Below are 16,038 nucleotides of genomic sequence, written 5' to 3'. Positions count from 1 at the left end.
ATCAGCAATTGAATTCCCCTTTGAAAACATGATGTACTACTAATGTGTCAGATTCTGGAAGTGAAAGGTCAAAAACAACCATCATATACAGACTGATCTATCTCCATCCCATGATGCCAAATCTCAAGGTCTAAAGAAACAATCATCTGAATTCTTTAAAACTGAAGTAAAATAAGCATGATCATCATAAAATGTATTTTTGCCAAAAAATTTGTTGGCTTTTGAGTGTATGAATACAGTTATGCATAACTGTCAGTGATAGAGAAAATATTTAAGATCACAATTCAAAATTTGCAGTTCAGATTTTTTGTTACATGTAACAATTCTGGTTTCCCCCCTCCATGGAATAACAAAAAAAGATAAAAGCAGATGCAAACTGCAGAATTGTGGCATAAACTTTTAAGTCCAAATTGTGATAAAAAAGTAGCTTTTTTAATTAATTCATTTATTTTTTTACACTAACAAGCTTCCATGTGTTCTAAAAGCTGAAAACTTAACATGTGATTGGAAACACTGAAAAAAAGTGTAATCAATCAATTAATCTCTTTTATTGTAACATTACAGCAAAACCCAAATTATTGGAAAACCAAATTATGGTAACATATTCCACATTTAAATTAATCTGCAATAGTCTCAATCCAGTGAACCTGACATGGTCAGAAAAAACACAGCAGATGCATCAACCAGGCAGTTCCCCTGAACAATTCTCTCCACTGGATATTATCCCAGCTTTTAAGACATTACAAGTTGGCGCTTTGGTGGCGATGAATATAAGATTATAGCCTCTGATGTCAGGTTCAAATGTTGGATTTTGTAGAATTAGGTAAGACAGTGGTCGTTATTTATTATTCATGTTGGCTGCCACGCGAATGGAAAACTAAAGCACGCCTGCAGTATATGCTCTTGAGTCACTTAAATAATTATCGATATGACGTAAGTTGGCCTACTGGTATGTGACAGTGGCTAATGGCAGAATTGTTATGCAGTCATATATCCACGCTGAATTAATGTTAATCTTTACATTAGTTTTGAAAATATGCAGTTTTGGTCATTCTTTATGTAAAATTAATGGTCCTAAAAATGTGCTTCTCAAACTCAAACACAAATGGTACAATTTCAACAGTAAAGTGAGGATATCAAGAACAATCACAGAATGACAACAGCTAGTAACAAAAAAAAAAAAAAAAGAGTAAATGACGAGGTGCAGTTTCTGTTGAAATTAAATGAGGGATTCAGATTCTTGGCATACATATGTGAATTTTACAGGTTGAGTGCATATGTAAACATCTGGTTGTGTTTAAATCTGATACGAGCTTCGGGACAAAGATCAAGTCAAGAGTGCCAAGAAAAGCCTTGGCCAGCCAACTCTGTCCCGTAGACATCGGGCTGAGCTCTGGCTCTATAAACCAGCACACTCTGTCTTACTATAATCTCTGCTTACCACCACCACCACAAATTTGTGTTTGGCCTAATGAGATCACTTTCTTTAAAATTATTTAACTCATCAGCCAAATTTCGTGCAGCAATACCTTGCACAGTTTTCAGTTAAACAGGTCTTGAGAATGCTTGCAAAAGCTCTGGTGACACTATAGCTGTGGCTTCTGAACATTTATGCTGAAGTTTGGTCCGAGCACTTCAAATTTAAATATGTGAATAGGATCTGAAATTGGACTGAATTCATTCTGAAAATGTGTGCATGTAAAACTATATACGTGCAACAGTAATCGAGTACTCAGCCATGACAGTGATGATCGATCATGAAAACAATGACCATGGACATTTTTTTCTGACTAGTTATAGCAGCACTTTGGGCATAACCCTAAACTCTGATTATTTAGCTGAACACAGAATGTGGTCCAAAGTACAGAGATAAAAAGAGATAGCATGGCTTGGAAGTTAAGAGTGACATACATACATATCTGATTATTCTAATATAGGATGCGTTTGGATATTAACATTTATTAATATGCTGAACGTGCTGCATATTACCAGTGTTTAGTTTCATGCTCAAATACAGAGAATTGCTTATAGAGGCTTTCAGCTGTGATGCACTGCCTCCCAAGTACTCGTTTTTGAACAACAAAAAACTATGCTTGTCTAGGGAGATCAGTGTGAGTGATGAAGGCAGAGGAGATCTGCCTCAGCACTGTTCTGCAATTACCAGACTAAAGCTTTTAGACTGTTAATTAGTGACTGCTTTGTTCATCTGTGTGACTCAGTTAAGAGTCAGCTGAAATCCAAACTTAACCAATCAGAGCAAAAACCTTTTACCCTTGATGGGGCATAAACAATTATCTAGGATCTCAATAGTATACTATGTCATAATTTATCGCTTCCTCATGTGGTTCCAAACGTGTATGACTTTATACTGTGAAATATTGTATTGCAGAACAACCACTGCGCTATTTTAAAAAATGTATTATGTCTAATGTAAAAATGGAACATTGGACATTCTGCAATATATTTTTTTAATGGGTTGCACAAAATGAAATGAGGATGAACTTTTTGGGAGAACTATCATATAATGTTATGTGCATCAGTATGCAATTATATTGATTTTTTAGTATGCCTAAAAACTAAAGTGTGAAACACTGTGCATATATACAGTGGTATACAAAAGTTTGAGCACCCATGAAAGATTAACAACTTAAACAATGGAGCTGTGAAGACATTTTTAGACATGATTTAGTCATCAGAAAATAATTGATGAACAAATATGAGAGGTAGCACAGTATTCATAGGCTTAGGTAGGCTGAAGTATTCAGTGGCCCCACTATTGTGAAAATTCTGTCATCATTTACTCACCCTAAAGTAGTTACAAATCTGTATGAATTTCCTTTTTTTTGCAGAACACAAAGGAAGATATTTTGAAAAAAGTTAGTAACCAGGCTTTTTTGGTCACCATGCTTTTCCATAACAGGAAAAAAAACATACTATGGGAGTAAATGGTATCCCAAAATAGCATGCTTACAAACATTTTTCAAAATATCTTGTACATCACCGGTGGCACCAAATGCAATTGGAATCTGTTTAAGAGGACAGACTGGATCAGACAAAATCATTTACTCAAATATCTGTGTGAATCTGGGATGTATCTATATGTTTATCCAACTCATGATAGACAGAGAAGAGTATTAAAAACTATCAATTTGGTCCGGGTAGTGGTGCAGAAACACCTGGAGTAATTATTGTATCTGAAGTCAAACGTCTTTTACTGTATGAGGGTCAGTATTTATTTTTTACTCAGACAGACTAAAAAACTCAAATTAGCTGCTTTACATACAAGGAAACACTCCCTGTGAAATGTTGCCAATAAGCCAAGTAGGTGTTAGTTGGTTTTTAAGCTTTGAGAAGAAGCCAATTGCTATTCTATGTGTTTTAATGGGCGTTGGGGGCCTGTATTCCCATTTAAGCTTTATATTTGAGTTACCCATCAAGAGTGATTAAAGCTTCTGGTCGTTTAAATTTAAACTGCTTAGAGTGCATTTCGTGAAGAGCTGGCTGAGATACAGGTAATCATAACACTTACCACAGCTGGATGCTTTTTGCCATTTTCTAAATGTTTATATTTCTTAAGTCTTTCAGCTAATGCTGTTAGAAAATAAATGTTTGGCCTTTCTTTCTGTACTGTGTGGTAAATTTAAGTTTTACAGTTAAGTTTTTCTTCATTTTCACATATATAGTTTATGTTTTTAGCATGCCAAACAAACTTCCTCAGTTTCTCTCTCCCTAATTTGTCGCTTTCTATTTCTTCTTTGTACCTCTTGATCTTTTAAGAGATGTGAGCACTATAGACAATGTTATGGTTGGGGGATACTAACAGTTTGAAAAGTAATTCACGTGACTTTCAGAGATTTTTGCAGCAAATTAAGGAATTTTTTGTTGGTCATGCATCAGCGCAGATCTTCAGAGAGGATGAATTTAATGACTGAGGCATTTATATATAGCCTATGTTTTAGAATATATTTCTCAAATTTGAATTTTCACCAGAAAATATAATCTGAACTTGCAAGTAAAATGTCTGGCATATTTGTTCTGACCAACTGAAAAAAAAAGCATTTTGCAACACATTGTGATTAAATTTAATGAACATATATCGCACTAAATATTGCAAATTATTATTGTTAAACTTTGTTCCCAAAATTTTAGATAACATTATCAACATTGCGTGACTGCTTGTATTAAATTTGTGTTAGCATTGCGTGTAGACTACTGGTGACTATGTGTAACGCCACGCCAGCAGAGGGAGCCCTCACCCGAGTACTAACTCGATTCTACTCCCTCTACGCTCACTTCCTGTTTGCTCAGCATAAAACCAGAGCACATGTTTCACACAGTGTGAAGTATTGCCCGTATCTCTGCCTTGACAATTAACAGAGGACAGAAAATAGGGCACACACAGAGTACATGGGGTGTGGAAAACAGCAACAAGACAGTCCTATAACCTGACAGTAGTAATGAACAGCATGCTACAGACTCTCTCCATAAGGCCTAAGCCTAAACGGGCACCCGATGACCCTTTTAAATGGCTGTGTGTGTTTTTTTCGTTTGTTGTTTGGTGTCACTTCATGTGTGGACAGACAAATCACTTTTCGTTGATATTATCGAATTGTGTCAGGTTAGCTTTCCAGTTTAATAGCTTCTAGGAAAAATTCCAAACAATTTTCCGACAAACTGTTTTTGGAAGCTGCCATAGCATGTTACAGAACACCCTTGGTGATTTGTGCCTTAGTCATTACTGCAAACAATCTACTAGTTCCTGAGTCATTAGGAGGTATAAAAAGTTAGGCAAAGCCAAATCAAAGCTGACAATTGTGCCATTTACTGGCACCAATAAAAACAGGCATTGTTCAAAAACATTCTCTTGATGCCCCACACTGTGGTTCCCACATGGATTAGCTGCCCTGTTTTATCATTCAGACTGGGGTAAACATCCTTTAATTCTAAGAAATGTCCCAAAAGAATTATACACAGCGCATGAACAAGAGACAAGCTTGCACGCTGAGCCCTCTACCAAGAAAATGACACATGGCAATACAACAAAATTCCTAGTTATTCCCTCAGAGACATAAAAATCATGGAATTAGTGTCTTCCATAACTATTCTAAATTGCCCGAAAAATAGCATTTAGCTGGGCCCTATTACAAAAATAAACTTGACTTAACAGCACAATTTAGACTCTTTCCTCAGCATGACAGTAAGTCAAATGAAATTAATAAAGTTTAATCTCGTTTTCTTAATATTTACATACATATTATGTTGACAACATTTATCAAGATTAACCATTCAGACATGTTACCAAAAAATGTATCAAACAAATACTTTTTTAAAATATTATCAAATTTGTAATACATACAAAAATATGCACATACATCATGTTGTTGGTTTTTTTGAAGATTTGAAGGAAAGTTTGAGAAATAAACTGTCCTGTCTACTTCATAGATAGGTAATCTCAACAACAACGAACAGTCACAACTGCAGAAATAAATTAGTTGCAGCATTTTGCTTTAAATAAAATTGATCAAAAGAATGACAAATAAATCAACTTGCCCTCTCTAAACCAAAGATGTCATCAAACATGCTCTCAAATCACGGCAATCCCTCACAAACAACACTTAGAAGGACATCTGCAAATAAACAAGTGTAGACGAGGAAAGTACACGGCTACAAATTTATTTATTATGTGTTGCATCAAAAAACGACACGTTTTTTGCCTCGTGATTGTTGTTGAGCAGCTGCGTTGCCGGTACATGTGTGTTTCTTGTTGTTTATGCGGGTTTAACAGACGTGTCACACATCGCAAAAAGGAAATGAGAATGAGGGCCAGGGAGAAATCTGATTAAATTAACCTCTTATAAAAGATGTGATAATTTCTTCAAGATTTGGTGGAAAAGTAAGGAAAGTATTCGAAACCACAAGTACAGTACATAATAAACTATACAACAAGTACTGTGTCTGTATCCGATAATGACAGCACACTGGCCACCACATTCATATGCTATGGTATGTGTCTTACATATACTGTTAAGCAATGTTATATTTCACCCTGCAATGAAATGAAAGAAAAATGACATTTTGGACAATGAATTAAATATGTTTCCTCTGTTGGGCCCCCAAAAACACATGGTTGTGGGCCCCTCTCAGCCTCTGGGTCCTATGTACTCTGTCCCTGGTTGTGACGCCATAGGCTACTGCCCACAGAACATAAACAGTAAGACAAAACAGTAGTTGAATATATTTACTAAGTTCCCTTTCAAAATTCAAACATGCGACTCTAAATGTAAATGTCACTGACTGCGTTTTATAATGGACTGGTATAAATGTACACGCTAAATCAACTCAATCCAAGCTTTTCCCTCCTTTAACTACAACATTTTTTTTTATGCTGGAAGGAGCAGAACACTTTGAAAAATGCAGATTCGCAGCATGTGGTGCTGTGAAAAGGGTGCAATTTGGCCTGTCTCGAGCAATCTTCTGAGATTTACCGTCCAACAATAGTTTGATCTATTCTCCATGGTGGTTGAGAAAGTGTGTGTGCGCGCATACAATTGCACATGAGTTTGTTTTTGTGTGAAATGTTCAGTGGCTCACGTTTCAGTGACGCCTTTCAAAACCATGTCAACACTTCTTTTTGGTCTTTTTCTTCTGCTGTCTCCTTTAATTGCCCCTCCGCAAATATGAAAGGAAGAAACAACTTTTTTTCAGTATTCAGCAATTTGGCACATAAACATGTGACAGTTTAACAAGCCAACACTGTCTCACAAAGCTTTGTGAATGCAGGGAAGGTGGCCACATGAAGCCAGTTTAGTAAAAAATGTACCATTTCCTAAACAGACCTAACCAGAAATATATATATATATGATTATTTAATTTTTCTTCAGAACTATATCATGGTTGTACAGAAGTAAAAACAAAAGATGGTGCTATATTTCCTTCATTATTTTGCTGATAGGTCACATGGGAGCTCTGAGTAGGTCGACTAGTAACTAGATTTAAACCTCCTTCAGCTCATGCCATTTTATCTACACAAAGCCCTGATCGCAACTGGTCAGACCGTGGTTCATCTCCAAAGCAAACACATTAGGTAACACTGGAAAAACGTCCAAGTGCGCTGCAGGTATCGCTTAACCAAATAGTGAAAGAAGGGAAGAATACCAGCGCTCTCTCTCCACACTAGCGATGACGTGTTAAAATGAATTCTTATCCCTTGGCGCAGCAAGCAGGTTTAGAACAGCTCGGGGATGAGCAAAGCTTACTAATGCTGACACATCAAGAACAGTGTCAACACTTCCAGGCTGCTTAATTAACATGAAAAGGATGACGCAAAAAAGTGAGGAGAGCCATTAGTGACTAAATTTCTGCTAACAAATACTAAATAGCTGAGTGTGGAACAAAAGCATAGGTTTGTTGGGAAATAAATGAGATTTCACAGTTTCTGAGGAAAATGTGAGTGGTGTCACCCTGGCGTAATTTTACATAGTATCCACGTAAATAACGTATGATGTTTTTTGTCAGCTGCGTCACACGGATACATTGTTTTCATTTAGAAAAAAAACCCATAAATAACAGACAACATATCAGTGTGGCTAAGCGGATATAGAAGGTGAAGATCAATTTTTGAATAAAGTCATTATTTTAGTTTTCTTTGTGCACAAAAAGTATTCTTGTAGCTTCATAAAAGTACAGTTGAACCCCTGATGTCACTTGCACTATTTTAACAATGCCCTTGCTATGCTTCTGGACCTTGATATATTCATGATTTATATGAATATATATGAATAGTGTGTGTGTGTGTGTGTGTGTGTGTGTGTGTGTGTGTGTGTGTGTGTGTGTGTATATATATATATATATATATATATATATATATATATATATATATATATATATGCATTTTAGAATGAGAGTAACAGTTGTAAAGAGGAAGACACATGTCTGTACTAAAACAACAAACCAAAAAGAGAAAAGTCCATTTTATACCACTTTTAAACTTGTCTCTAACATGATGGAATAGCTCTGATAATGATACAAAGATGCTGGAACAAACAGTCCAGGGTGCCGATACACTAACACAAAGAAACCACGGGATCCACACATGAACACACACACAGATTCACGTTCCTCGTTCGTCTTAACTCTTCGTCGCCTGCTACAACAACCGCAATGTTGCCCAGATCTGCTTTGTAATCCACTATAAAGAAAATACACTGCACTGCCGTTTCATTATGTAACAGAAATATGAAGAGTGTCAAGTTTAATAAAGATCACAGGAGTTTTAACATGCTACAACTCTCTGTTTCTACATTAACCCCTAAAGCAACACCACCACGGTCGTCAAAGCACCACTTGAGTAACATTTTCACCTCTTTTAACAATAACTGTCAAAGTGATTACTGTCAAACTAGAGGTTCCTATTGGCATGCATACAACCCAGATCCCTGATTTTTGAGGAGTATTGAGACTTTTCTTCAGTAGAAAATATTCTGCAAGATATTAGGGTCTTTCGCACCAAGTACTTTAAGTACTTTAAGTAATTTGTTGCAAATTTTTTAAATGTTTTACACATAAAAGCAGTAGTTCATCCAAAAATGAAAATTATCCCATAATTTACTCACAAGCCATCCTAGGTGTATATAGCTTCAGATAAACACACTTTTTTATTTATCCCTGCTCTTTCAAGCTTAGTAATGGATGGTGACCATTATTTTGAAAATCCATAAACTGTATATATTCGTTGTAAAACTGACCTATATGCTGTACCTACATCGTACTTCTAGTCAGAGGTCAGCCAAGAAACCATAACTCTCTTGCAAATGCGCACACTAAAAATTTGAGGATGGCTTAGAGTTTTCACTTTTGGTTGAACTATTCCTTTAAAAACAATGTTTTTGTGAAGAGTCATCTGAATGGTACACATGACGATGGTAATGATGTGACTTGCAATGTTTTACTAAATCACTTTTTTGGTTAGACAGGTAAATTAATTATAGCGCACTCTAAGAAACACTAGTATTAGTGTAATAACAAAAAAAAAAAATTCAGAAACAATAATTTTCTCTAAAGTGTCTATTATCTTTGTGGTATCATTACCTAAAATGTGATGCATATATTAAAGATCTACTGAATGCCACTTTAAAATTAAGCAACATGACTGTTTAGTTTTAAAGCATCTAATGAATCTTGTGAGATACAGCTTGACCAAGCGCATTATGTGTTGATTTTAAGCATGAACACGCATTGTGATGTAAAGGCCCACCTCACTAATCAGACCCACTGCCCCATGGATCTTAGCGATGTGTCCCAGCAACCAAGGGTTCTTCTGACCGACATTTCTAAGTGTGGACAGGAAGGGAACGAGAGAGACGGGGCTTGCCTGAGCCACGTTCACCAACACACCCAAAGCAGTGTCACTGAGATCACTGTCACTGACATAACCAATCAACGATGGCACCAAAGACGACAATACCTGAGGAGACAAAAAGACAAAGCCAAACTTAATCCTCATAATGCATGCAAAATCTGTCAGGAGCCAAATAATCATTTATCCATGAAACAGTTTTAACAGCAAATAGCAAATAGAGCAATACCATGTTTGACTCAAATTACCCCTTTTTTGATGTATTGAAAAATTACAATTAATTTAACATGAAATACAACAAAATTATTATATTATTTACATAACTGTATATAAAACAAAACTTCTAAGAACATAAACCTAAAAACAGTACTGTCATTAATGCACTGGAATTTAGTTTAATTCCTTTGACTTTAAAACTCATTTTTAAAGTCCAAACTTATAAAAAAACGAAAACAACATAAATATCAAACAAAATAGATTCATTTTACTTGCATTAACTTTCAGTTTCAAATAAAAAAGTGAAACATTGGTTTGTCAATAGGTGAAAAATAAAAAACTTCTCAAATAAAACGTAAAAATAGTAATAATAATAAAATTTGGAATGAATGAATTAAAGAATAAATCAATGTTTTAAGGGTATTAAAGCAGTTCTACAGTGCTCTGTGAAGGCACATAAGGACATGCTATCTGGGCTCTTGACAGTGAAGATGTAATAAAAATAGTAAAAACACCACAAGCACACTCATTTGGTCCTGAACGTTTCTTTCATCAGAGGTCCCTTATGGTTGTAATCGTGTTGTGTAAAGAACCACAGCACACTGGTTGGTTTACTTCAGTGCCACCCACTCATTAACCAGAGCCCCTGGTTCCTATACGAGAAAAACTAGCGAAGATAGTAACAGGAGAAAAAACGTGAAGCAGAAGGAAACTTTCAATCATCCTCCCACTATGTAGATTTATCTCTCTGTTATAGCAAAGCAGGGGTGACCTTCAAAAAGAACAGTGACTCACAGAAGAAATACAGATCATCAGTGAAATCTTGTGCTGGTTGACATTCATATCTGACAAACTGCAGTGACGGCAAGGGGCAGATGAGCCACATGGGTTACATGAGCCCTTTTCTCCAGCATGAAAGGAATCCAACTACACCCTTTTATTGAGGATTTGCTTAATCCTCTCATTCTTCCTTGTGAAACACTTCACCTTTGAATTGGCAGTGGTTGAGAGGACAAAGAGAGGATCTGCTGGAGCTGGGAGGACAGCAGACAGGATGTCCTGTAAGAAGCAGGATTCCCAGCCTCTGTCAGGATGTGAAAACCACTGACTAATCTTAATTAATCCTGTCTGCTTCCAAATCGCTGTATAAACTAGGAGCACTGGGACAGAGAGAGTCTGGGGTATCTGGGGTATATGAAGTGTTAAAAGATATTAAGCAGATTAGTATTTTATTAATACTCTAATGACTGCTAGTTGATGTGTAGTTGCAAAGTTACTTACTGTTAGTAGAATGTCTAAAGTGGACTATTGAAATAAAGTTTTAGCCAAAGGAAACCTATTATGAATTTCTATGCTAGTCTATGCTGACAGGTGCTGGTTCAGGTTTGTTCAAGTTGGCAGACTAATATATTCACAGTGCTTATTAATGGATCCTCGCTGGTGAGGCTGAAATGTGACCAGTGACAAAAATACACTGCATTTATAATGTCTGCGTGAATGCAAGTAAAGAATAAAGAATCAATATTTCTTTAGATACATGGTTAGCCTATTCATTGTCATTATACAAGTGTCACCAAAAAGTACAGAATTTAGTGTGCTTATTCAAAGGATATACACGTTTAATGTTAAAATAAAGGGTTTAAAATAAAGTTTTAACAACAATAAAAAACATTTTGCTACTTTGTGTGGCTATAACCATATTTAACCAGTGCTAAAAATAAATATTCAGTCATTAAAAATCCCACTTTTTTAAACACTAATCTGAATATTGGAATATATTTCTCTACAATAGCCCCATCACTGTCTGTGATGGATTTGGCTTAGGAATGACTAAATTACTCCTTTTTTCATTGAATTCTCATTTCCCATTTCGGTAAATGTAAATGAAAGAAAACAACAACAGACTACATTATTGTAAAATGCCTCCTATTCTAATCTTACTACTATCCAGGCATCCAGTCTATTCACTGATGAGCTGAATGATGCACATGTGCTTATTACCCAATGCAAAATTAACTCCTCATGACTAATGCATTCTTCTGACTCTACACATCTGCTACTTGCCAGCAGGCTACCCCTCAATCCCCTTCAGAAGCGTTTCAAAATGTGAAAAAAACAGATGACTGGTTCACTTTCTGCCAAAAATGTGGTTTCCCCTTTTCTATTCCTGTAAATTTGTCTTCACTCAGAGCCAGGGGGGGCAAGCAGCTTAGGATGTGTTTTCTGATATTTCCCCATTCGTTTGGCGGATGATCAACTGTGGTATCGCTAGAGGTGTGAACCATTAAACTGCTTTGCCATATTTGACCTTGTACTGCAGCTGTCTGCTCTAAAATAAATGCTAAATCACTCAATTCATACTCATTAATTCATCCACTCCTCACTCCCTTAGTGACCTTTCAATTCTTTTGCTGTTGCCCAGAATAACTCACCTTGACCAGCCTTCATCCTCAAACACCACGGTCATTTTTTCACACGCTCATTTGTCTCTCTTTCACTCACCAAGGGGTGAAGGTCAGAGATCATCTGCAGTAGTCTGAGCAGGTGTTGTCTGCCGGCCTGGTCCAACTGGGACATCATTGCTACCAGCTCACGGATGTGTTGATGGATAGGCTCTGATTGTCGTGGATACACAGATGGCAGCACTCTCAACAGCATGGCATTGCCTATCAAAACCAATAATTAATCAATACAGCACACTTCTCGTATGTAAAAATAAAAACTGCAGCCATAATTTATGTCCAGATACCATAGCTATTGTTAGTAAAGTACACACACACACAAAAAAGTGAAAAAATACAATGTGTGATGAATTGAAGCCCAAAAAAATTTAGACTGTGTTGGAAATGTACATGTCGTTTCCCCCTGAGTGAGGGCTGATTCATTATTTAAGCCTTGATAAATGCTCTGTTGTTGTTGTTTGGATTTTATAGCCATTTGTTTTCTCATTAATTTAGTTGAAAATGTCAGGCCTTGCTGTTTTAGCTGAAAAACATATGGCAAAAATGATCTCACAGAGTAAAAAAGACTTTAAACATAAAGACCTGTTTCATATTAAAACAAGAGGATTTGGAGTTTGAAATTAAGTGTTAACAGGTAGGTAAATGCAGGTAATTTATAAGCCATTCTTCATCTGGAAACAATAGCTAGAACTAGAGCACAAGAAAAATCTTTGAGGAGCTCCATGAAATAAATCAGGAACCACAGACAAAAAACATGGGCGTAGTGTCTGTAAAATCATCCGTAGGTTTCTGAAAAGCATTTTTTTGAAGCTCAAAGTTGGCATCTCGTCACTGCGCATCACTCTTAGATAATTGAAAATGGGCAAATAGGCGAAAACTGATTGATGAAACCACGCCTCCCTGGCTCAACAGTGGTGACAACAGCGGCAATCTACCCTTCACTCTCAAGTTGCCATGCCCTTAATTATGCAGAACTTTAAAGCTTAATATAATTTAAACAGATGATTTCTAGAAAAATTCACCCCCCCTCAAAGTTGTCATGAAGGGCAAAATTAGCAGTACAGAGCAAAACTACTTTTTGTACTAGGCTTTAAACTTTTTTTTGCTGTAAATTTGGCCATTTAAACATGGGGAGTCTACAGGGCCGACTCCTTTTTGGAGCAAGCCTGTAGCGGCCAGTCGGCAAATTGCTTTAGTCACTTCCGTGTTGTTTTCACGAAAAAAGGCCGGGAGATTGCCACTTAGTGGGAACAGGAAGTGAAAAGACACCATGATGGATGATCATAGACTTGCGATCCCAATGTATAGCACCAGTACCAATACAATCACAAGCAGAGGGTTTTAGGCACTAGTCAGTAAACTCTGACTAGTGCCTAAAAATATTTTTTTGACATTTATGTCACATGCATACAAAAAAAATCCAGATTTGGATCCTATGGAAAAAAATCATGTAAAATTAAATTTGCAATAGCTCATTTAAGCAAAGGCTATGTAGCAAAACTCCCAAATTTCCCTTAGATGTTATGTAATAGACCATTGAAACAGTTACTGGAAGATTGTGGTGAACAGGCTTTGATGAATTAGTCCACCAATTTCCATGACAGAACTCTCTGATTCAGTGTCATGAACAATTTTTACTGATCATTTACTTAAAACTTAAAAGCTAAAAAAATGCTACTTCATTATAAACAAAAAATGGTAAGAGACTCCCACCCAACATCAACAACAAATTTAATCTCTGCTCTGTCAAGCCATCTAAATCAGGGTAGTCAGTTAGCGGACATAATTCTGAAAACGAAATGTTTCGTCTGGCTCAGGGGGGACATTTAGGATTGCAGAAAACCTGCCCACCTGTTTCTACACACACAGGGTGAGATTAATAAAAGATTAGTATTATACATAATCTTTCATAATGAGACATCTGGGAAAATGTTGCTGGCCCTAGACAGTTCACAGGAAATATCGACATTCACTTTCAAGTACCACATGAGATAACAAAACGTAATCTTTACCAGGTGTTTCGGCAAAAAGTATCATATTATTTTTAGATAAATTTCAACCACTAACACGTATAACTAAAAACAAGTTACCAAAAGTTATAGCCGTTTCCCTAGAGTTTTTCTACATCCACATCTTAATTTTTCTATCCATATGAGCTTTTTTTAAATCCCATATCATTAAATTTATCTCTACAAATTCAAAAGATCCTTTTTTTAAATAAATGACCAAAGCTTAAAGACCAAACAACCAAAAGTCAGGATCCTTCTATAAAAACAATAAATTCTAAAAGTCAGTTTAGACACTTTCACGGTCATATAATTCATGTCTGCACAGCATCTACTGTAAATGTGCCATTGCATCTAGCCAGAAATATTCCTTTAAATCATCAGAAACACATTTTGTTCAGTACAGCAAATAACAATATGCTCTCCACGTACAAAAACTGATTTAAAGGGAATGATAAACAACAGGTGTCCATTTTACAATTTCCTTCCTGCTCAGCCCACTTTTCATAATGTAGGTGTGAGGTTGCAACGGATTATACTGTGCATTTTTAAACTAGATTAGAAGACTTCATTGTCCGAGCCTTGCCGTCAATTATGGTGTAGGTTCTGTTGGAATTTTCATGATCAGCACTTTTCATTCCAAGGTGGCAGATTGACGGCATTAGCCAAAGCTGACCTTCCACTGTGTTCCCTTCAGACAACGAGACCAGTCATTCACATTTGTACTGTCCAGAAACCCTGGCCTGAGTTCAAATTCAGATACGCCTCCATACTTTTCTCGGTAGGGAACAACATTAATGTGGAAAATTAAACACTGTGGGGTATGATCTTCATCGGGGAAAAATCAGTAAGTAAAATTCTGTTAATGGACTGATGACTAATATAAAGCTCACATTCCGGACAGATTTGTTGGCATGCTGATGTCGCAAACCTGGCTGCGTAAGCAGAAACATCCATCCGTTGCAGTTAAAGGCATTTTGTGTTGCAGACATATTAATGTTGTCCTCACAAAGGATACATGTCATGGGACCTTTCTGTTTCCATAAAAGTTCACTTATGCCTGCACATGAATTATATAAGCCATGCATCACGCTGAAAAAAGTTCAGAAGACATTAAAATGATTTGGAGTCGAGTGTAAAGCCTTTGTTTCTGAGTAAATGCGCATGACTCTGAAGGTGGCGCCTGTGATTTTCACCAAAATGAGAGCAAACTTCTATAACCCAAACCCCAGCACCCCACAGGAAACAAAAAACTGATTCTGAACCTTTCTGACAAGCATGTTTTCTTTATGATTTATCACCTGTATTAAAGATGACTCATTATTTATACCCAGTACAAATCCAAAATAATTGATTAAATATTTTAAATCACATTATACATTAATAAGATGAAATAAGAGACCATGATAATGAACATGATGTTTTCTGTGAAAGTTTAAAAAAGTCAAACTAATCAGGATTTTAGAGTTTTACAGTTTCTGAAGAGTGGATCCTAATCGGCAGATCCTAATTGAGAACCAGAAGATTGTTAGATATGTGTCTGTCTCTGGATGCTCTCCCCATTAAAAGCATTTTCTGGTTATTTATGTTTTTAACAGGTCATGAGCTGATTTCAACTAGTCATGTGGTGGCCCTAAGCTGGGGTGCATTTCTCGAAAACAATGGTCGCAAATTCCATTGTTACCAATAGAGTTCAGTCTCAGGACCAGCTTATAACCAGTTTAAACCAGCTCATTTCCAACTAAGGGCCAGCTTTAACCAGCATCTAAGATTCTGTCTCTCAAGTGCTGGGTTCTATGTTCAACAGTCTACACTTGTGGTAGAGTAGTTGCAATAGCAGATCTTCGTTAACATTTTTCAGCTTCTTTAGAAATATGACTACGAAATTAATGAACAGCTGAAGGTGTTGAGATTAAGATACAAGTTATAAGGAAGGTTTACAAGGGTTATAAGGGCTACAAGCAATATTTCTAACAGACAATAAGTGTAAAGGTTACAA

The 16,038-nt window shown here is 36.4% G+C and overlaps 1 protein-coding gene across 3 annotated transcripts in view; it reads right to left on the bottom strand.

Annotated features, from left to right (window-relative positions):
- The window catches only part of veph1 (ventricular zone expressed PH domain-containing 1), a 69,546-nt gene that overhangs the window by 31,241 nt on the left and 22,267 nt on the right, over positions 1 to 16,038 (bottom strand). For all 3 annotated transcript variants that reach the window (XM_043264845.1, XM_043264847.1, XM_043264846.1), the window contains exons 5-6: positions 12,074 to 12,237; positions 9,254 to 9,463 (exon numbers count right to left, since the gene is read on the bottom strand). In XM_043264845.1, coding sequence (XP_043120780.1) covers positions 9,254 to 9,463; positions 12,074 to 12,237 — 374 coding nt within the window. The remainder of the gene's footprint in view (positions 1 to 9,253; positions 9,464 to 12,073; positions 12,238 to 16,038) is intronic.

Source organism: Puntigrus tetrazona, chromosome 18 (genome assembly GCF_018831695.1).
Source record: "Puntigrus tetrazona isolate hp1 chromosome 18, ASM1883169v1, whole genome shotgun sequence".
Classification (NCBI taxonomy): Eukaryota; Metazoa; Chordata; class Actinopteri; order Cypriniformes; family Cyprinidae; genus Puntigrus; species Puntigrus tetrazona.
This window is presented reverse-complemented; position numbering and strand designations above follow the sequence as displayed.